Raw genomic sequence first — 21,741 nt, 5'->3', positions numbered from 1 at the left:
ATGTTGTGGCTGTTCTTTTTTCTAGTAACTGCTGTTCGTGCCGATCTCTGTCGACCAGGTACGTAAGCCTTGAAACTTCAAAATAGATTAACAGTTTTCTGAATGATTGACAAGTCTCTGACTGAAAGACTTCTTTATTTTTCTAAATCTGCCGATGTGTTATGGCTTGAAACTTGAGCCTGTGAATGTTTTATGAGTTTGAAAGAAAATTTTCAACCATCTAAGATGATTGCAGTTAAACTTTCAGAAGTTTTAGGGACAGTTTAATCGCAATCTGTGTTCTGTTGATTTTTAAAAAAAAAAGTGAAAGTGAAAGTCGTTCAATCATGTCCGACTCTTTGCGACCCCATAGCCTGCACAGTCTGTGGAATTTTCCAGGCCAAAATACTGGAGTGGGTAGCCTTTCTCTTCTCCAGGGGATCTTCCCAACCCAGGGATCAAACCCAGGTCTCCCACGTTGCAGGTGGATTGTTTATCAGCTGAGCCACCAGTGAAGCCCAAGAATACTGGAGTGGGTAGCCTATCCCTTTTCCAGAGGATCTTCTTAACCCAGGAATTGAACCAGGGTCTATTGATTTGAGTTACATTAAATATTAGGATTTATCAGGCTCCATTTTGACGGATTTTATCATCATGTACTGCTCTCTTTTTTCTCTCTGGCAGATGCAGAAAATGCTTTTAAAGTGAGACTTAGTATCAGAACAGCCCTGGGAGATAAAGCAGTAAGTGCAGATCCTGCATGTTCCTTTAAAATTTTGTTTGCTAATAACACTGCTTTCTCTGATAATGAGCCTCTGTGCATAGTTATCTTAAACTTGCACAAACTACTTCTAAAGGTGTCAAATCTGATATTTTCTTAAAGCAAAATGATTTGTAGTAAAATAGAAATTGTTAATAAAGTGATTTTGCCTGAAGTATTTAATCTGTGTGTATGCTGGAAAATATGCAAAGTTCTGTACTACCCCAAACAGGCCTGGTTTGGGCTCTGCTCCTCACCGTAGTGGTCATTTGAATTTTGTCAGTCACTTTTCTCATCATTGAAAAGAGGGCATGTTTGACCCATGTAAGATCTTTCGTGGCACAAAACGTTCCACTTCTCTCGTTCCTTGTCTTCAATTCTCAAATATCAAGATAACAGCATGAAATATATGTTTATGAAATTAAAGTTAAAAAACACTCATGGGGCTACAGTAGCTATAGGAACAGTAAAGCTGCTGCTGCTAAGTCGCTTCAGTCGTGTCTGACTCTGTGACCCCATAGACGGCAGCCCACCAGGCTCCCCCATCCCTGGGATTCTCCAGGCAAGAACACTGGAGTGGGGTGCCATTGCCTTCTCTGATAGGAACAGTAAAGACTCTCAAATTAATGAAATGGAGTTGTGTCATTCTAGTTTCAGTTTGCCAGTGTGGTCTGTGAAAATTTTCCCCAATAGAAGGTGAGAGTAAGATGCCTCAGGCTAGAGATGATAAAAAGAAATGCTGAAGAAACTTGGACGTATTTGGTTTGCAAGGCAATCCACTATTTTGTTCACTCAATGAGTAATAATCATTCTAACACCAGCATTCCTTGAGAACTTAGCTTACTTTCTACCTGGGATCCTTCTAATCACTTTGCCCACATTAGCTCATTTAGCTCTCACAACAGCCTTTTGAGGAAGATGACATGGGTATTCCCATTCTCATTAGGTGGATGAGAAAACAGAGGTGCAAAGACATTAAGTGACCTACTCATGATCTCAAGTCAGCAGGGGGCAGGGGGCAGGTTTGAGGGCAGAATCCACCATCTCTGCCAGTGCGTAGGGTTGCTTTTCCCAGAATCCTCTGAGGGCAGGCACCACACTGGGTGCTCAGGACGTGGTACAACTAAAACCAGACTTATCCTTGGCCTTGGGGAGCTTATAGTCGTCGGATTGGTTGCATATCCAGTGAACCAAATGCAAGTGTGTGATCTTGACAAGCATTTCAGGAAAGAGAAGTCCACAGGGACTTTGGTCTCATTAGAGGCCACAGGACCTGGCATTTACTGTGAGGTCTAAAACACTAGTAGAAGTGAACCTGGGGAATACAAGGAAAGAGTGTGAAGGGACTAGCACATGCAAAGGCTTATTACAAGGGAAGAATGTGGGAAGAGTGACGGGTGGAAGGATGGCCAAGGTGTTTGGAACTGGAGCAGTGAAGAGGAGCATCGCATGTAATAAGTTTCGAGAGGAAGGAGGGGTCAGGCCCAAGAATGTATGGATTGTATTGAGGAGTTTTGGTATTATTTCTAAAGCAAGTGGGGGTTTCGTGGAAGGGGTGTCATGACAGAATGTGTGTTTGCAAGATACTTTGGCCACAGAGTAGAGGACAGACTCAAAGAGACTAGAGTAGACAGAAGGAACCAGTTGGGAGGCGATTGGAGCAGTACGGGTGAGAGATGATGGCCATTTGGAGTCCGGTGTGTTGATGGAGAGAGGGGCAGTGAAAGGATTTGAGAGCCATGGGATGGGATGACAAGGGAGGGAAGAGGATAGGTCAAGGATAAGCAACTAGATGGATGGTGGCCCCTTTATGACTCAGGGAACTGAGAATGGCTAAGAAAACCATGGCTTTTGGACTCACTGAGTTTGAGACATTATTGAACTGGCTTGAGATATCCATTCCCGTGTCTCTTGCACTGAAGTGATGATGACAGTGCTGATGAGAAAGGTGGAGGATGGCCAGAGGACAGGGGCTGGCCTTGAGCTTTGTGATTCTTAAAGCCCTTGCAGAGGAGGGGGAACTTGCAAAGGAGGCAGAGGGACAGCAGGAAGACCAGGAGGATGCTGTGTCAGGAAAGGAAAGAGAGTGCTTTCAGATGAAGGGAGTGTTTAAGAGTGTTGAATGCTGTTGAGGGGCCAGGCGAGGGGAGACTGAAAACTGCTCATTGTGTTGAGCAACGTGAAGATCATTGGTAACATGAGAGAGCTGCTTTGTGGAGTGCAGGGACTGGAAGGCACGTGGAGGAGGTTCAGAATACGTGGTCAGTGACCGGCTGCAGACAGGAGGATGGACAACTCCTTCAAGAATTTTGGTTGTGAAGGGCAGGAGAGAAACGACAGTTGGTAGAAGAAGGAGGACTGAATAAAGTGATTTGGTTTTGTTATTTTAATGGGAAAGACTTAAGCATAGTTCAAAGTCAATGAACAGCTTCCAGTCAGCATTGAATGCACAGAGGAAACTGATATAGTTTAGATCCAGAGAAGGGCCAAATGGAATAAGAGGATGCCAGGCAGTTTGAGAGTAGGTCACCATGAATTGAGTTAAGCCACACTATTTTGTGATTTTCTCCAGTTATGCTAGATTACATACCTAAAATGTGGAGTCAGCCATCTTAGTTTGCTGCTGCTGCTGCTAAGTCGCTTCAGTCGTGTCCAACTCCGTGCGACCCCGTAGACGGCAGCCCACCAGGCTACCCCGTCCCTGGGATTAGGGCTGCTGTAATAGTACCGCAGACTCGGTGGCTTAAACGATGGAAATTTGTTCCCTCTCATTTTGGAGGCTGGAAGTCCAAGATCAAGGTGTCAGCAGGGTTGATTTCCTTTTGAGTTCTGTGAGAGAGGGATGTGTTCCAGACCATCTCCTTGGCTTTTGGGTGGCTGTGTTCACGTGTTTTCCCTCTGTGTCTGTGTCCAAATTTCCTGTTCTTACAATGACACCCATCATATTGGGTTAGGACCCACCCTAATGATCTGATTTTAACCTAATCACCTGGATAAAGACACTGTCTTCCATATATGGTTACATTTTGAGGTACTGGGGGTTAGGATTTTAACATACAACTTTCTTTGTGGGAAATACAATTCAGCCCATCACATGCACATCCACTCAAGTTTTCAGCTAGGAAAATGAAAACTTGTACTGGTATGAATACAGGAAAGGAAGCTGAGATGGGGAGTCAGTTTATGAGGGGAGAGAGAAAGGATGAAAAGGAATGAACTGTTTACATACAGGATGAGATGTCCAAATGCCCTGTTTGTTGACTGGTTACTAATACTGCAGATTTTGAAGAAGAGTGTGCAGTGGGAAACACACCACACTTGCAGTGATAGAATAACCAGGAGATTCTATCCTAAACATTATGGTGACATGATTTATCATGGTCCCCAGTCTTTTTTTGTGTAAGATGAAAGAGAGAGACACAGACAGACACACACACACCAACACCACTGTGGCCGCAATTACAACCCAGTGGACCAGTTTGTATTCCATGCCTCTCTACTTTTCATTCTGTGTTACTTCTCTTTCAGTATGCTTGGGATACAAATGAAGAGTATCTCTTCAAAGCAATGGTGGCTTTCTCCATGAGAAAAGTTCCCAACAGAGAAAAAACTGAGTAAGTAAACAGTGAAAAGTCTTAATTGATTGATTGCAATATTATTTGAGATAGAATTAATACAAAACTCAATCTTGAAAATAATTTAAATATAATTTTTAAGGGACCCACATTTTAATTTAACATTTAAAAAACCTTTATAATCTAGGTCAGCTTATAGTTTATATCATGTTCAAATAATGGTCTTCATTCAATAGGCACTATGGAGATAAATATAAAAATTTGTAGTTATATGTCATAAGCTTTCTAGATTTCTATTTTATGTATATTTCTCTTGTTGATACGATAGATAGATGGAAAGAGAAGAGTTCTATTCTCATTGTATTGGTCTGCTCTGGCTGCCATAACAAAATACCATAGACTGGGTGACTTAAAAAACAGAAATTTATTTCTCACTGTTCTGGCGGCTGAGAGAGTTGAAGAATAAGATGCTGACAAGGTAGGTTTCGATCTGAGGCCTCTCCTTTCAGCTTGCAGGTGCCACCAAATCTTTGTATGCTCACATGATCTCTTTTTGGTTGAAGGAGAACTGGCAGGGGAGAGAATGAGCATTCTGGAGTCTTTTTGGACGAGGGTGCTAATCCTTTCTATCAGTTAAATGACATCTCATTTAACTCTAATTATCTCCTTATAGGCCCTGTCTCCAAATGCATTCACATTTAGGGTTAGAGCTTCAACATATGAATTTGGGGAGGAGGATAAATCCATAGCACTCACTTTGAAAATAATTTACATATGTATAGGTTCATCGTACTGTTGGTATCTGTCATAGCACCTTGTTTATTTTCTTAAAAGTTTCAGTATAGTTTTGATAGTTTTACATTTTTGTCTATTCTTCTGGAGGAATCTTCCCTATTTGTAATGTTTTTTTCCATCTCTATTTGTGATTAGGGTAACACTCCTGGTTTCTCTCTACCCTCTTCCTTCACTATTCGCCTTGAGAGGTGAAATGACTGGACTGATCTGATTGATGGGCTGGAAGGGGAAGCGGCGTACTCTCAGCACACATTTTTCTGTGCTGCTCCTCACACTAAATACAGAATCAGGCCCTGCCTGGGCAGGCTCACACACCCTCATGGCTGTTTGTGCTGTCTACAGCTATGGACTGTTTAGATTGGTAGGTACCAGATCCTAAGGTGTTAAATATCTTGCCTCTTACTCCAGTATGTGGTGATAGCTGCTTCAGTTCAGCTCTACCTGGGTCATTAGAGATGAATTTATCTCATTTCAGAGTTTTTTTTACAATTCGGAAGGAAATTTACCTGCTGATGAAAGTTATATCCTCCAATGAAGTCTTTTATTTTGGTCTCCTGTTTGCTTCATTATTTTGTCTTCTGTTAAAAACCTAGCAAAGAGGGTTTCTATTTATTGGTCCTACTCAAAGCCACAATGTATTATGCATAAGCTGTGAATATAAGGAATAAACAGAAGAGTAACATTTGGAGGAACTAAATAAACATACAATATGTGGATTTGTGTGTTCACACACACACACACGTATTTTAAAATATGTAACCTATTCACATGATTCAAAAAATTAAAAGAAGGGGGTGTAAGGTAAAAAAAAAAATGCCCTAAGTGAACTCTACTCTTATTTTATAGATTTTTAGAAAAGATATATTTGCTTTTATATTATGCCTTTAAACTGAAGCATTCTTTCTGAAATGATATTAATATCCTTTTTAAAATAAAAAAAAAGTAGAAGATTGCCTTCTAAAAAATCAAAAAGGAAAAATATAAGGAGAAAAGGGAACCCTAGTACTCTTCTGGTGGGGATGTAAATTGGAGCAGCTACTATGGAAAACAGTATGGAGTTTCCTCAAAAAACTAAAAATATGTGTAAGGCGTAAATATATTTATTATGTTTGTAAAAATTCATTCTGTACGATTGCAGACCAAGGTTGCTCTTCTGTAATTTATGGGATATTATGTTTTAAAGACCATCTTGGAATACAATTAGAGAACTTAGTATTTTGATGTACTAAGACCTACTTTAAGCTTAATATTTTACCTCTGCAAAAACGTTAAAGATGTTATTTTCAAAAAGTTAAAAAAAAACACCCTAAAAATAGAATTAACATATGACCCAGCAGACCATTCCTGGTTATTTATCAGAAAAAAGAAACATACTAATTCAAAAAGATACACACATCCCGATGTTCATAGAAATGTTATTTACATTACCTAAGCTACAGAAGCAACCTAAGTGCCCATCAACAGATGAACAGATATAGAAGATGGTGTACACACACACAAACACACACACACACACAAATGGAATACTACTCCGCCAGAAGAAAGAGTGAAATTTTACCATTTGCAACAATGTGGATGTACTTGGGAGGGTATTATGTTTAGTGAAATTATGTCAGACACATACTGTGTGTTATCACTTCTATGTGGAATCCAGAAAATAAAGCAGACTTGTGAATGTGAGTATAACAAAAAGAAACAGACTCAGATATGGAGAACAACCTAGTGACTACCAAAGGGGAGAGGGAAGCGGGAAGGACAAGACAGGGGCATGGAATTCAGAGGTAGAGTTTGCTGTATGTAAAATAAATAAACTACAAGGATATATTGTATAGCACAGAAAATATAGCCAATATTTTATAACTGTAAATGGAGTATAGCCTTTGAAATTGCAAATCAATATGTTGTACCCCTGAAATTTATATAATATTGTACATAAACTATACCTCAATTAAAAAAAAAGAAAAACATAAGGAAAAAAGCCATTGGCCATCTCACAATGCTAAAACCCCTCAACTAGTCTCTTTTAATCTTACTGTGATTCTTGATCAGCAGAATTTATATATACTGTTTTTTATTATACTTTTACTTCCTCTGAGTGCAAAATTTCATCTTGTGACTATGTTAAATCATGCTTCTATTCTTAGGAAAAGTTAATTTAAATTCATAATATTTTAGATTAATTTTGAGAAGTTCACTTTTGAAATTTTTTATTTTCCCAAGCCTGTGCCTTATAGGAGTCTGTGAATATATGATCTTGTTTATTTGCTGAGATGTTTTAACTGGGTGCATAGGCTATATATAGTACCTTTTGTTGCCAGTGTCAGTTGAAAAAATTGAAAAGTACAAAACTAGATTGGGGTTCTACAAATTTTTCCCGGTAAATTCTCAGCTTGAGTCTCAGCAGTACTGCTGTCAGCAGGCTGAGTGATGAGGGCTGCCTAATGAATCAGGATGTGTTTAAGATGCAGTACAGGTGCGGGCCCGATTCTACATGCGCTGCCCTAAAGGTGGCTGCATCTTTACATGATCATGTGGCCCTCTAGGAAAGGGGACCACACGACACAAGATGGATTGAAAACAACTTCCCAGGCAGACTGCCTCTCCCAAGTGTGACAGGTAACAGAAAAACACCAGTAGCTTGGCAAACGGATCAGATATTAAATCTGCCTTTCAGAGGTCTTTTTGTGCCAGTGTCAGGCAGATTGAATTCTAGAGGGGTGGCATGTATCCCTTTGAGGATGGCTTCAGGGATTCAAATCGTGATCATTTGCCAGTTTAAAAAAACTTTTTTCCTGTTTATTGCTTATTCTATGGATATTGCAGAAAACTTACAGATATTGAGGTGTACTGGATGGAAAATGTAAAGAACAACTCACTAATGAGGGCTTCCCTGGTGGCTCAGTGGTAAAGAAACTGCATGCCCATGCCAGAGACTCTGGAAACACAGGTTTGATACCTGGGTCAGGAAGATCCGCTGGAGGAGAGCATGGCAACACACTCCAGTATTCTTGCCTGTAGAATCCCATGAACAGAGGAGCCTGGAGGACTATAGTCCATGGGGTCACAAAGAGTCAGACATGACTTAGCAACTCAACAACAACTCACTAAAGATAGCAATGAACAGAGTAATGAAGACTCTCAATTTAATCCCAGCTTTTACCCAGTCCTAACTACAGTATCTCTTCTATGAAGCATGATCACCTCCATGACACAGGGTTAGTGTCTCCTCTGCATATTTGGGAACCTACGAGCGGCCTACCCTTGACCCATAGAACCTGGCTGGACTCTGCAGGAGGTTGTTCCTTCTAGAGTGAGGTCCTGGCTGCCTCCATGTAGGACTACGTCCAGTCACCATGACCCCACGCAGGCAGTGGAAGAGAAGGTCAGGGGTCCCAAAGGCAGAGGTGTGGACCTGCAGAGAGGGGGCGGGGCGCCTCCACCGCCCTCCCCGGAGCACGGGTGGGATGGGTGGAGCAGTCTGCACTTGTAGCTCACAAGGAGCTGACAGCTGGGTCCATGTGAGGAGCTGGTGCCCAGGCCACACTGGTGCCAAACTTGCCTGCTCCCCTGCCCACCTCAGGTCACACAGAGCCGCCAGTAGAGAGAGGAGTCGTCTGTGAGAGGAGAGACGGGCATGTCGTTCCCCAGCTTGCTCACGTGCCGAGGCGTAGCACCAGAGTAGCAGCGCCTAGAGCTCTGGACACCATGAGAGTGTGTCCAGGCACTGAGACCATCCTGTGGGTGGAATAGAGACTGGCACCTGCCTCTCAGCTGGAGAAAGCTGAAGGCAAAGGCAGCTCGAGCCTGCATGAGCGAGAGAGAGCGGCTTTGCCAGCAGTCTGCCCTCGGATGGCAGCTGGGGCCAAGTGGAGGCCACTGAAGGGAGCTGGACGGGCCTGTGGGGCCCAAGATCCAAGTGCAGGGCCCAGGGAAGGCGGAGAGTGGGCAGGCAGGGCGAGGTGGAAGCCATCGTCTGTGCCAGGGGAAGGGCCAGTGCAGAGATCGCCACGCCTTCTCCAAAGGCCGCAAGTGCACTCTGGAGGGACAGGAGGGCCCGCCATGATGAGGCCACCAGCAGGCAGGGGCGCACGGGGAGCCCACCTGGGGAACCGAAGCTGGCCTCGTCCTGCAGATCCCCGCCCCCTCCCCTGTCCCTTTTCCATCCCTCGGTGAGCAGGAGTGGGGGAGGTCAGGGACTATGGGCAGGAGGAGTGGAGCCTGGAGGGCAGAATGCATGCTGCACAGGCCAGCCCAGTGGGGAGGGAAGCTGGGTGTTAGGGGCGGGAAGACAGTTGGTCTAGGTTTTGATCAGACTGGCCTGAGCTCTTAAACACCCAGAAATGACCCACCAGCTCTATCAGTCCCTCCAGATGCTGCAGGGAGTGAAGGAGAGAAAGAGCTGACAGAGCACCCAAGGCAATGGTGTGAGAAGCAGAAGACTTCTTCACTGGGCTCTCCTGAGGCTGCATGTGCTGCACTGCTGGGTGGGAGCCAGAGAAATTGGTAGCTGCTATCGGAAGCCTGCTGTGTAGGCTGCTGTATAGGCCCTGAGACTTCAGTGGTGGATAAATCCAGGTCCCACAAAGGACATTCGCAAGGAGCTGGCCCAGGCAGACATGGAAGATGAAAGAAATGGGACAGAACCAATTCTTTTGAAATCATTGCTGACAGATCTTGATATCAGGTGGTTTTCTTGCTCTTCCATGAGTTTTCTTAAAAGTAGGACAGATGATGCAAGTAAAAGACTGCTAAGTGGTAGAAGGTTCTGCTTTTATTAGATCAGGTTACATTAAGTTTTCTTGGGACTTTGAAGATAGTAAACAGGTGTTTTCAAGGTTTTGTTGTAAAGTTTAGTCCAGATTTTTGAAAAGATTTTCACAGGAAGTTTTAAATGTTGAAAGTATTATCTCAGGAAATTATGATGAAATTTTAGTCCATTTTCCAGGTCAACTGAGAAATTTATCTGCCTCCTTTACTCAAATAATGTTTTTATTGGATAATTGATCATTTTTAGCAGAGAAGTAGAAGTGTAACTCAAGCACAGTGTTCTCTTTCTGAGTAAAATGATGTAGGGCCCAGAATGAATTTCTTCCTCTGTCTAATTATTCAGGGATAAGCCTTGTGATCTGAGAAGGAACAACATGCTCTTGTATCCATGGTAAGGGGATTAATGGTCTTGTGCTTGTAAAATAGCAGCCCAGCTCCTATTTAGTCCTTTGATTTCAAGAAACAAGAGCCTGATTCTTCTCAGCCCAGTTGGCCCTGTCTGGTGCCATTGACGAGAAGTGGCAGCGGAGCCACTTCTTAGACAGTTACCTTCAGTCCAGGGCTCCCCACACTTGAGGAAAGGGAGTGGACATTTCTATCTTAGTGGTTTGCTGACAGAAGCAATTGTTTATGTCTAAGTATTACTGTTTCTGACACAGTTTGACAAAATTATTATTCAAGTGAACGCAAAGAATTCCATCAGACCCATGTATGTTTACAAATCTTGAAAATGTATGTTTTCCATTTAGCTGTGCTAGTGCAATTTCACTCATTATTTATTTTTATTGAAGTGTGATGGATCCCAGTATGTGAGCTGCAAGTGTAAAACATAATGACTTGATATTTGTGTGTATTGTGAAATGATCACCACAATAAGTATGATTAACATCTGTCACCATGCATTATAATAAGATTTTATTTGTCATGATGAGAACTTTTAAAGATTTAGGTATTTCAGTTTATTTATTACATCAAAACATGCTTTGAAAGACAAGTTTAGTTCAGTAAGTGCTGTTGCCTGATTTTTCATTTCATGCAAACCCTAGAGGACATTCACTGTGGTCACTTTGGGAAGAAAGGCTGTGGAAGAAGTCATGCGGGTTGGACTTGATGTATAAGTGGAAGGAATTTGCATCTTTTTGTTGCTAAGTATATTATCTATTGAAATCTGTAAATCAGTCTTCATGTTACTTACTTTAGCACCAACTTTCTTTACATGTACACTTCCTCTTGGCTATTTCTGTCTGCATCAGATTCAGGAGTCTTCGTATACTAGAGAGTCCTCTGTGTTGCATTGTCTGAATATTTGTGACTGGGGAACAAAGGTTTGGGAAAGAAATCTCCCTCCTTTCCTTTATTCCTTTTCTGTTATTGCTATGCTACCCCCAACTTAGTTTCTCTGTTACTCTCTTTCTGGGATATTGTAGAGACAGTGAATAAAAACAATGGAGCTCATTTCTCCATTCTGTTAGTTCATCCATCCATCCATTCATTTCACAGTCCCTGAGTGTCCACATGGACGGCTCTTTGGGAATTCAGCCTTGGCCTCAGGCCCCAGGCCCGGAGAAGTCTTGTGTTGCTGATGGACAGGGTGCTTGATAGGCTCCCAGGGGATGTCAGCTGATAAATTTGAAAATGGTGTTCAAAGCTTAGTCTATGAAGTTCTCCTGTGGGTAAAAATTAGAACCCCTCCTGACAAAGACTATGGACAAACCACATGGAATTCAGAAGTCCTTGCTCACCCCACAATCCTCAGTCAGTTCTCAGATGGAGCATGGAGATTGTGGGCAGATTCTGGCAACTTGGGAGTTTTGGCTTCCATGTTGGATTTAATCTTTTGTTAGGCTCACACTGTGAACTTGAACTTCAAGTGTCTTTTTAAAAAAAATTTATTTTTTTAATTGAAGTATAATCGCATTACAGAATTTAGTCATTTTCTGTCAAACCTCAACATGAATCAGGCATAAATATACACATGCCACCTCCCACTGGAACCTCCCTCCATCTTCCTCCCCATCCCAACCCTCTAGGTTGATACTGAGCTCCTGTCTGAGTTCATAATTACCCCAAGTCATACAGCAAATTCCCATTGGCTACCTATTTTACTGGCTTAAAGCTGGCTTAAAATTGAACATTCAAAAAACTAAGATCATGGCATCCAGTCCCATCCCTCCATGGCAGATAGATGGAGAAACAACGGAAATAGTCACAGACTTTATTTTCTTGGGCTCCAGAGTCACTGGAGATGGTGACTGCAGCCATGAAATTAAAAGACACTTGCTCCTTGGAAGGAAAGCTATGACCAACCTAGACAGCATATTGAAAAGCAGAGAAATTACTTTTCTGACAAAGGTCTGTTTAATCAAAGGTACAGTTTTTCCAGTAGTCATTTATGAATGTGAGAGTTGGACTATAAAGAAAGCTGAGCGCTGAAGAATTGATGATTCTGAACTGTGGAGAAGACTCTTGAGAGTCCCCTGGACTGCAAGGAGATCAAGCTAGTCAGTCCTAAAGGAAATCAGTCCTTCCAATGGACTGATGTTGAAGCTGAAGCTCCAATATTTTGGCCACCTGATGCGAAGAGCTGACTCATTGGAAAAGACCCTGATGCTGGGAATGATTGAAGGCAGGAGGAGAAGGGGACAACAGAGGATGAGATAGTTGGATGGCATCACTGACTCAATGGACTGAGTTTGAGGAAGCTCCAGGAGTTGGTGATGGACAGGGAAGCCTGACAGGCAGCAGCCCGTGGGGTGTCATAGAGTCAGACAGGACTGAGCGACTGAAGTGAACTGCATTGACCTATTTTACATATGGTAATGTAAGTTTCCATGTTATTCTCTGCATATATCTCACCCTCTCCAAGAGTCTTAATAGCACTAAATGCCCTTGCAGTTGAAGTCTTCTCCCAACCCCCGCTAACCATAGTGGCCAATCATTGTTAGCTCTTAGTGAGCATCTGTGAGTGAATGAAGCGTGCTTAACATCCTGGCTCTTAACCCAGGGGCCCATCTCCTGGGCTATGGTGGACATAAGAAGATGGTGTCCGACCCCCCGTTTCTCCCTCTTGTTGCACCCGACTGCCCTGGGCGGATACTACCCCAGGGAACGTAGTGGGGATGGTCACAGTAGAAGGAGCTCTCCCTGCCTGTGGTTCAGCTCGTGTTGGACTTCAGTGTCTTACTCCTGTGGGAACCAAGACAGTGGTTAATTTCTCAAAGGATCTTCCAAACCAGGAGGCAACCCCAGCCCACTGGGGCATCTCCATCTTCACATGCAGCCTCTGCTTTGCAGCTGCCTCCAGAAGCAGGGGTGTGCTTTCCCCTGGCCCTTTCTCCACAACCTGCTACTCTAGCAAGTAGGCTTACTCTATCCTAGGTCAACTGCTTCAATCAGAAGGAAATGGAAACACATCTCTGTAATTCTGTTTCTATAGTTGTTATTTGTAGAGCACAAGCTTACTGGTGTGTTTGCTTAAAACCTTAGGCTTACTTTTTTTGGCCAAACCATCATGTGGGAGGCATTCTTACATGTTCTATTGAGGAAGACCCAAGCAGCTAAAACTAATCACATTTTTGCTCATATCAATTTTGGAGAAGTGATGCTTCTTAAGACATAGTAGAATGGGAGATACCCTAATAAATACGTGGTTCATTTGAGTATATCAAGTCTAGCAAAGGGCAGGTAGTAGACCTCAGAATAAAAGCTTGACTTATTGAATTGCAGCCCAGGACATTTGCTGCGTAACAGTAACGGTCACCATTGAAAATGTTGGCTGTAACAAGTGTAGGAACAATTTTAATGATTCAGAAATCTTTATTTCTAAGTAGATAACAGCTTTTCCTTTTGTTTGCTGAGGTGCTGTGTAACAGCCTGAGTTGCGTCTGGTGAAAACTCTGAATGAAGAACTGGAATTCATGGGAAGGGACAGTGGAGTTTCCTGGTGACGGGGACAGAGGAAGCGTTTGTGGCCCCAGTGTGTGGATGGAGTTGTGTGCATCCCTTCTCCTGCCTTGTTTCTCTTCATAGCATGCCTCCCCACCTGCCAGTGTGCACATTTATTTATGTGTTTACCTTCTGTCTCTGCCCTCTTAGAAAACGCACTCCATGGGAGGGAGAAGGGACTTTGCTCTTTAGAGCTTATCTTCCAACTCTCTGAAGGGGAGTATTTTGAAATTCATGTTTGCACAGATTTAAAGATGCTTCAGATGGAACAATCTAGGCAAAGTGTCCAAATGACCCCTTACTTAGTTCTGGCCTCCTCTATTATGCCAGCTTGTTACTTTGTATTTACTTAATTGATACGAATGGCTGTGCCTAATGTGCCACTCCCATCTTTTTCACTGGACAGGATATTTTTGAGTTTTTTGGTTTAAAAAAAATGTAACTCTAGCTCAGTAGTTTTCAACTAGGGGTCATTTCTGTCCTTCAGGGAATGTTTGGCAATGTCTGGAGACATATTTGATTGTTATTACTGGAGGATGTCCTGCTGATACCTAGGCCATAGAGGCCTGGTTTGCTGCTAAACGTCCTGCAACCCACAGGGCGTGCACAGCACAAAATTATCTGGCCCAAATCCAGCCGCGGAGGAAACCCTGGGCTCTTTCCTTCCTTAAATCTGTGGGCTAGTCGTCCCTTGGTAGCAATACCATATTGACTTTATCCCTTCCTCTTTTAGTGGACATATAGGTTCTTCCATTTCTCTCAGCTGAGTAAGGGGGCTGGCAAGAACCGCCTCACCATCTGTGTGTGTCCGTGGGGGGGATGTGAGTGGGTGGAAGGGTATTTCGGGTGGCCCCACTACGTTCAAGGAAAAACTTCCAAATGCTGCTTCAGAAGGGCTGGACCCATTGATGCCCACAGCACTGCCTGAGATTCCAATTCTGTGTATCCTTCCCAGCATTTGATATTAGTCACCTTTTTGAGTTTGCCAACCTGAAGATGTTAAATGAAGAGCTCGTTTTTAAAAATTACATTGTCTGATTGTTATGTGCTGTGTGCTTAGTCGTGTCCGACTCTTTGCCACTGCATGGACTGTCACCCGCCAGGCTCCTCTGTCCATGGGTATTCTCCAGGCAAGAAATCTAGATTGGGTTGCTATGCCTTCTCCTGGGGATCTTCCCGACCCAGGAATCGAACCAGGGTCTCCTGTTAATAAGGCCCCAAACATGAGTCATTTGCATCCCAAGCATTCTACAAATTGGGGATTATGTTATTGGCCAGCACACACCATTTCATTTTCTTCATCTCTGTGTCTTTGAAAATGGCATGTGTTGGGAGACCAGGCTTGACTCTTTCTGCCAGCAGAGGTCACTGTCCCTCAGTGATTCTCCACCAGTGTCATTCTGCCCCATCCCCCCACCCCACCGGCAATATCTGGCAGTGACTGGAGACAGGTTTGATTTTCAAAGTAGGTTATGTGCTGTCACCTAGAGGAGAGGTACCAGAGAGTGAGTGAAAGTCGCTCAGTCATGTCCAATTCTCTGGGACCCCGTGGATTGTAGCCTGCCAGCCTCCTCTGTCCATGGGATTCTCCAGGCAAGAAATCTGGAATGGGTTGCCATGCCTTCCTCCAGGGGATCTTGCCAATTCAGGGATTGAACCCAGGTCCCCTGCATTGCAGGCGGATTCTTTACCATCTAAGCAACCAGAGAAGCCCAGGAATACTGGAGTGGGTAGCCCATCCATTCTCCTAGGGATCTTCCGAACCCAGGAATCGAACCAGGGTCTCCTGTTAATAAGGCCCAGTACATGAGTCATTCGCACCCCAAGAATTTACAAGTTGGGGGATATGTTATTGTCCAGCACACACCATTTCATTTTTTCTTTTTTCTTTTTTTTTTTAAATTTTATTTAACTTTACAATATTGTATTGGTTTTGCCATGTATCAAAATGATTCTGCCACAGGTATACATGTGTTCCCCATCCTGACCCCTCCTCCCTCCTCCCTCCCCATACCATCCCTCTGGGTCGTCCCAGTGCACCAGCCCCAAGCATCCAGTATCGTGCATCGAACCTGGACTGGCTGGCAGCTCTGTTTTTAAAAATGGCATGTGTTGGGAGACCAGGCTTGACAGTTCCTGCCAGCAGAGGTCACTGTCCCTCAGTGATTCTCCACCAGTGTCATTCTGCACCATCCGCCACCCCACCGGCAATATCTGGCAGTGACTGGAGACAGGTTTGATTTTCAAAGTAGGTTATGTGCTGTCACCTAGAGGAGAGGTACCAGAGAGTGAGTGAAGGTCACTCAGTCGTGTCCGCCTCCTTGTGACCGCATGGACTGTAGCCTGCCAGGCTCCTCTGTCCATGAAATTCTCCAGGCAGAATACTGGAGTGGGTAGCTGTTCCTTTCTCCAGCGGATCTTTCGAACCCAAGAATCGAACCCAGGTCTCCCGCATTGCAGGCAGATTCTTTACCAACTGAGCCACCAGGAATACCCAGAGGGGAGATACCAGGGTTTCTGTTAAAACCCTATGCTGCCGAAGTCTGCACCCCACAGAGAATTGTCTGGCCCAACAGAGCCAAGGTGGAGAAAACATACTGTGGATAAAATCCTAATATTTGAATCTTTGAAAGGAAGACAATGACAATCCTCATAGTAATAATGAAACTATTTTTATTATTATGTAAAAGAACAACCTTTAACCTCTATAAAGGCGATAGAGGGGAAAGCTCACCTTCCTGAGAAGGGTCTTCTTGGGGGAAAAGGCAGCAAGGAGTGAAGGCTTGGGAATTAGCGGTGCCCCCTCAGTGTGGGCTCTGCAGGGTGGAGGGGTGGCTTGGGGGCTGGGCTGATGCGCTGGCTGGGGTGGAGGGAGGTGGCTTGGCTGTATATGTGACTCAGGCAGGGGTAGGGCAGGGCTCAGCTGGGTAAAACAACTGTGGGTGGGAGTTTCATGGGGATGTGGTGTCCAGGCCCTGGCTCTCTGGACACGAGGGGGGACATCAGGCGGCAGGAGGCCCAGGACAGAGTGCTGGTCTGCTCCCATCTCTGCAGGGAGGCTCTGTGACTCTGCCCTGGGGGTTGGGGGTGGCAGATGGGGGGGAGTAGGGGCATGGGGGGTGCTGGGCTTGGAGCAAGGTAGGCTGCAGACAGGGAAGGCTCAGGCAGGGCCAGCAGTCTGGTTCTCAGCCGCTGTTGCACCCGTAGCCGAAGCTGGTTCTCAGAGGCCCCGGCTTGGGCACAAAGGCAGGGACCACTCCGTTCCTACACACGGGCTGGAAGGCCGACAGCCTGGGCTCAGGGCTCTGCCTCCTCCTCTTGGTCTCAGAACAGTCAAGCAAGTGAGGCTCATCTAAGCTCCTTTCTCCGTTCTGGCATTGAGTAAGGGGCCTCAGTCCGGTCTCATTGGCACAGACGTCTGGTTGCTCCGGGCTGGGCTGACACGTGTAGACGCTGCCATTGCGCTCAGGGAGGGTGATCTGGATGGTCACTAGGCTCCGTCTGCTGCGGGGGTGGCGGCGTTTCCGCGGGCGAGCCTTCCTGGAAGTCTTGCGACAGCGGGAAAAGCGCAGCCCCATGAAGTGGTGGAGGAGCAGCCAGCTGGGAAAGCTCCTCCACGCCTGGGACACCAAGGCCCTGCGGGTTGGGCTACGGTACAAGGTGGGTGAGTCGCCCTGGATCCGCCTGCCGCGGCCCCGGAGCGCGTGGCGGACCAACAGGACTTGGCCTGGGCCCCGGCCCAGCGGGACGCGGGCAGCCCAGGGCCGTGGGAACGCGGGCTGCGCGTCCTTCTCTGTGCCCAGCCACCAGCCCAGGTACCTGCTCAGGAAGCTGCCCATGCTGGCCGGGCGGTGGGGTCGGATCTTCGAGCTGCTTTGGCTTCTAGGAGTCTGAGGTCAGCAGACGTGAAGCACAAGAGACTCAGGCAACTGTTGGCGTCAGGCTACAGGCTGGCGTGTGTGGCGTTGGCACCTCGGGGTCCTCAGGGCTCGGGGTCCTGCGCACACTAGGACTGTGCCCCCGGACGCAGGACCTCAGTGGCTGCCCCTGCCCTCTGAGCAGAGTGGTTCCTCCAAGCTTCCGCTGCAGGCTCTGGATCTTGGCTCTGGGCAGATCAGCCTAGGAGTGCCTGAAATCCTTGTGCTTTATATTTGAAGGGACAAAAATGAAACAGTGTACAAGTTTTTGTATTCTTGTCTTTTGAAGTAAAACAGTGACTGAAAAGATGATGACTGGGCAATGTGAAGATATAGAAACAAAGAATAGCTTTTGGGCTAGGGAACTGGTAACAGTTTAGACTGTAATTCGGCTACGTAGCAGAATCACTTGACTCCCAGTTCCTGAAAGATACAGATAAAGGCCTGAAACACATTCGTAAGTTGTGTTTATAGGAGGGTGACCCCCCACCCCTCAAGGCTTCTAGGTCTCTCAGTGGTTAAAAAAAAAAAAAACAAAACCAAAAAAAAAAAAACCTCTGCCTGCCAGTGTAGGAGATGCAGGAAATTCAGGTTCGATCCCTGCATTGGGAAGGTCCCCTGTAGAAGGGAATGGCAAACCACTCCAGTATTCCCTGCCTGGGAAATCCCATGGACAGAGGAGCCTGGTGGGGTGCATTCCATGGGATCCCAGAATCAGACATGACTGAATGACTGAGTTGGCAAGAGCACAACTCCCTCCATTTGAAGAAAACTGCTGACTACAAGGATGTAGATCCTAGACAGGTTGAAATTGAAAACTAATGATGCTTGAAACTTCACCTTGATGCCACCAATTCAAGAATTGTTCACAAGGTCATCATGCCCTGTTCCTTGAACACTATAAAACTCTTCACTACCCCCTCCAGAGTGGGTCACACAATCTTAAGGGCATTAGCCCTCTGTGGCCACCTCTGCCTGGCAAAGCAGTAAAAGCTACTCTTCTATACTTCACCCAAAACTCTCTCTTGTTTCTGTTCGGCACTGTTGAACAGAGACCAAGTTGAGCAACAAACACATAATCTGTACCAGGTCTTGAAAACTACAGAAAATTGACAGAAGGGCATTCTCTTTCAGTATGTACAAAAGAACACAATGCACTTGAATGCTCCTTTAAGGGAAAAGAGTGAATTTCCTTGTATCCATAGAGGCTGTGTGTTTCTTCTAGAATGGTTGCTAATGTCACTTTGGGAAATTTTATTCTTAAGAACTGGAGAAAGTTCTTAAGAACTTGGTTGGTTTAGTGTGGACTCTCCTGTAATTTTCTGACAATGTTGGTTTAGTGTGGACTCCTGTAATTTTCTACCTTCATGGATTTCATGCATTCATATATTGTCTCCAAACACTAATGCCATTTCTTTCTTGTGAAAGAAGAAATGATCCAGGTATACAGGGTAGAGTGAGGCACATTTCCAGTTTACACTTGGAAGCTGATACCTACAAAAACAGTGTTCAAAGCCTCTTGCAAACATTAGAGCCCCTCTGTCCAAAAATCTGTTATTTGGCCGACCTCAGTACTGGGGTAAGAGATGGGCAGAGACAGTGGCCAACAGAGGCAGCAAGTAGTGGATCAACAGATTTGTCTGGTTCTGAGAGGTGGAAGGCTGAATGAGGAGGACACTAGAAAGATCTTGATGAGGAAACAGAAAAGACTTCAGTATTAGGGAGGCCAGGCCAAGTGTCGAGGAAACGGATGCTGTCAGCTAACAGGTGATGGAGGTTGCAGTTCCTGCCGCCTTCCACTGAGTCATTCCTTTTGATTTTGGGGTTTGTTTTACTCTTGGTAATTTCCTATTTAAGAATGATCCCCAAGCCTATGATTTTGAAATAAAGGAAATTTCCTATATTATTTTATTGTTAATTGAGACATGTCTTCATAATAGTAGAAATGAGTTAGTGAATTCATAGCTAAGATACCTCTTAAGATGGTCATAACGCCGAAGTGGAATTACAATACAATTTGGTATTTTTTGCTTATAATGTATATTTTTTCTTCTCATCATCTGCAGAATCTCCCATGTCCTGCTTTGCAATGTAACCCAGCGGGTGTCGTTCTGGTTTGTAGTTACCGATCCTTCAAGAAATCACACCCTTCCTGCTGTTGAGGTACAGTCAGCCATCAGGTAATCACTGCTAAGTATGCCTTCTCCTGGTAAATCAACTTGTTGATTAATTCAGCTGTTTTCATAGATTTTGTAGACTTCTCTCCGCTTCACAATGATTTGTTTATTAAGGTGTCAGTGATTTTGCTGTGGTGGGCCAGAGGCCACCAGCATGGAGTGGGCAGAGGTTCGGGATGCCAGTTAACATCTTCCAGTGCCCAGGACAGCACTTGCCAGCAAAGAACTGTTCAACCCCAAGTGTCGGCCGTGCTGAGGTTGAGAAGCTCTGCTTTAAACATTAGCTAAGAAGGTTTCATTCTGTCTTCTTTTGGCAAAAACACCCTATAAGGCACTATTGAGTGACGGTTCATCACATGCATTCTTGAGCCTGAATGCTCGGGTTTTGAATAGTCGTTTTGCCTCTTGATAGCTATTAGAATACAGACAAGTTACTTCCCCTCTTTTTGCTTTCCTCTTATCATCTATAAAACAGAAATAATTATGGTACTCTCCTCTGGGAGTTGCTGAGTAGATTAAATGCAAAACGTCTTGAGGGGCAAGTCATACCTTTGACTTTTATTTAGAAGTCAAGAAAAATATTCACATTTCTTGGGTTTCTAAGGACTTACCTTCTTGAGTTAATGTACAGTCCTTACCTTAAAGCATACTTTTTGGGGTAAAAAAAGGTAAAATCTGGAGTCTTATATAAATGAAAACTGAATGCTATCAAAGAATTTGGGCTTTCCTGGTGGCTCAGGTGGTAAAGAATCCACCTACAATGTGGGAGACCTGGTTTGATCCCTGGGTTGGGAAGATCCCTTGAAGAAGGCAACGGCTACCCATTCCAGTACTCTGGCCTGGAGAATTCCATGGACTATATACTCATGGGGTCGGAAAGAGTCAGACACTACTGAGCGACTTTCACTTTCACTTTCTTCAAAGATTTTCTCTTATAAGTTAATGAGGGAACTAGTAAGATGTTAAACCATTTTAATGGAGACTTCAAGGCAGCATGCAAATATAGGAATTGAAGATTTGTGGTGTTTATTTATTAAAAGATACGCCAGTCTATCCGTTGGCAGTGCTCCACCAGACACAATTCACCTGATTTTCTGTGGACAAGAATCATTTACATTATATTAGTTTTCTCAAACTTACAAATCTGAAAAATAATTCAAAGACAGTAAAAGGTGGAAAGTGTTCAGAAGGGTAGACTGGCCAGACACTCAGTCATATTTTTCACCCATTTGAATTTTTACCCATTTTTTTCTGACAGTTCCCCTCCTCCTCTCCTTGGGATTAGAATAAACTTTCAAAAGTGAAATATATTTCTTTCTGCACAGAAGCAGAGGATACAGTTTTTATTTCAATTAGTGTGCAATTTGTGTGTGTCAAAACTTCAGATCCCACACATGATTGGTGTTGGGCAAATTGATTTAGAAATCAAGAAAGATGTACACATTTCTTGGGTTTCTAAGGATTTACCTTCTTGAGTTAATGTACAGTCCTTAGCTTTAAAAAGTACTTTTTAGGGAAAGAAGGGTAAAATCTTGACTCTCATATAAATGAAAAATAAATACTATCAAAGACTTTGGGCTTCCCTTGTGGCTCAGCTAGAGAATGAGTTCCCAATATAATCTTGATCCTGAGAAAGAAAGACTGAAACAAAGTTCACTCTCCTTACAAAGGGATTTACAGGTTATTGAAATGCACATTTTTCTCATTATATCTAGTGAAAGAACTCATTTGCTCTTTGTAAAACGTTAGCATTTAGGGTAGTCAGTGTGTATTCCAATGCCAAATGTTTTTGTATGAACAACCATCTGTTTCCCTTGCTGAAGTGA

The 21,741-nt window shown here is 44.2% G+C and overlaps 1 protein-coding gene across 1 annotated transcript in view; it reads left to right on the top strand.

Moving 5' to 3' along the window:
* The window catches only part of CLTRN (collectrin, amino acid transport regulator), a 37,076-nt gene continuing 15,335 nt past the window's right edge, over nt 1–21,741 (top strand). The window contains exons 1-4 of the mRNA XM_055565207.1: nt 1–58; nt 664–722; nt 4,268–4,353; nt 19,805–19,918. Of these exons, the coding sequence (XP_055421182.1) occupies nt 1–58; nt 664–722; nt 4,268–4,353; nt 19,805–19,918 (317 nt within the window). The remainder of the gene's footprint in view (nt 59–663; nt 723–4,267; nt 4,354–19,804; nt 19,919–21,741) is intronic.

This window comes from Bubalus kerabau, chromosome X (assembly GCF_029407905.1).
Source record: "Bubalus kerabau isolate K-KA32 ecotype Philippines breed swamp buffalo chromosome X, PCC_UOA_SB_1v2, whole genome shotgun sequence".
Taxonomy (NCBI): domain Eukaryota; kingdom Metazoa; phylum Chordata; class Mammalia; order Artiodactyla; family Bovidae; genus Bubalus; species Bubalus kerabau.
Note: the sequence above shows the minus strand (reverse complement) of the source record. Positions and strands in the feature narration are given on the sequence as shown.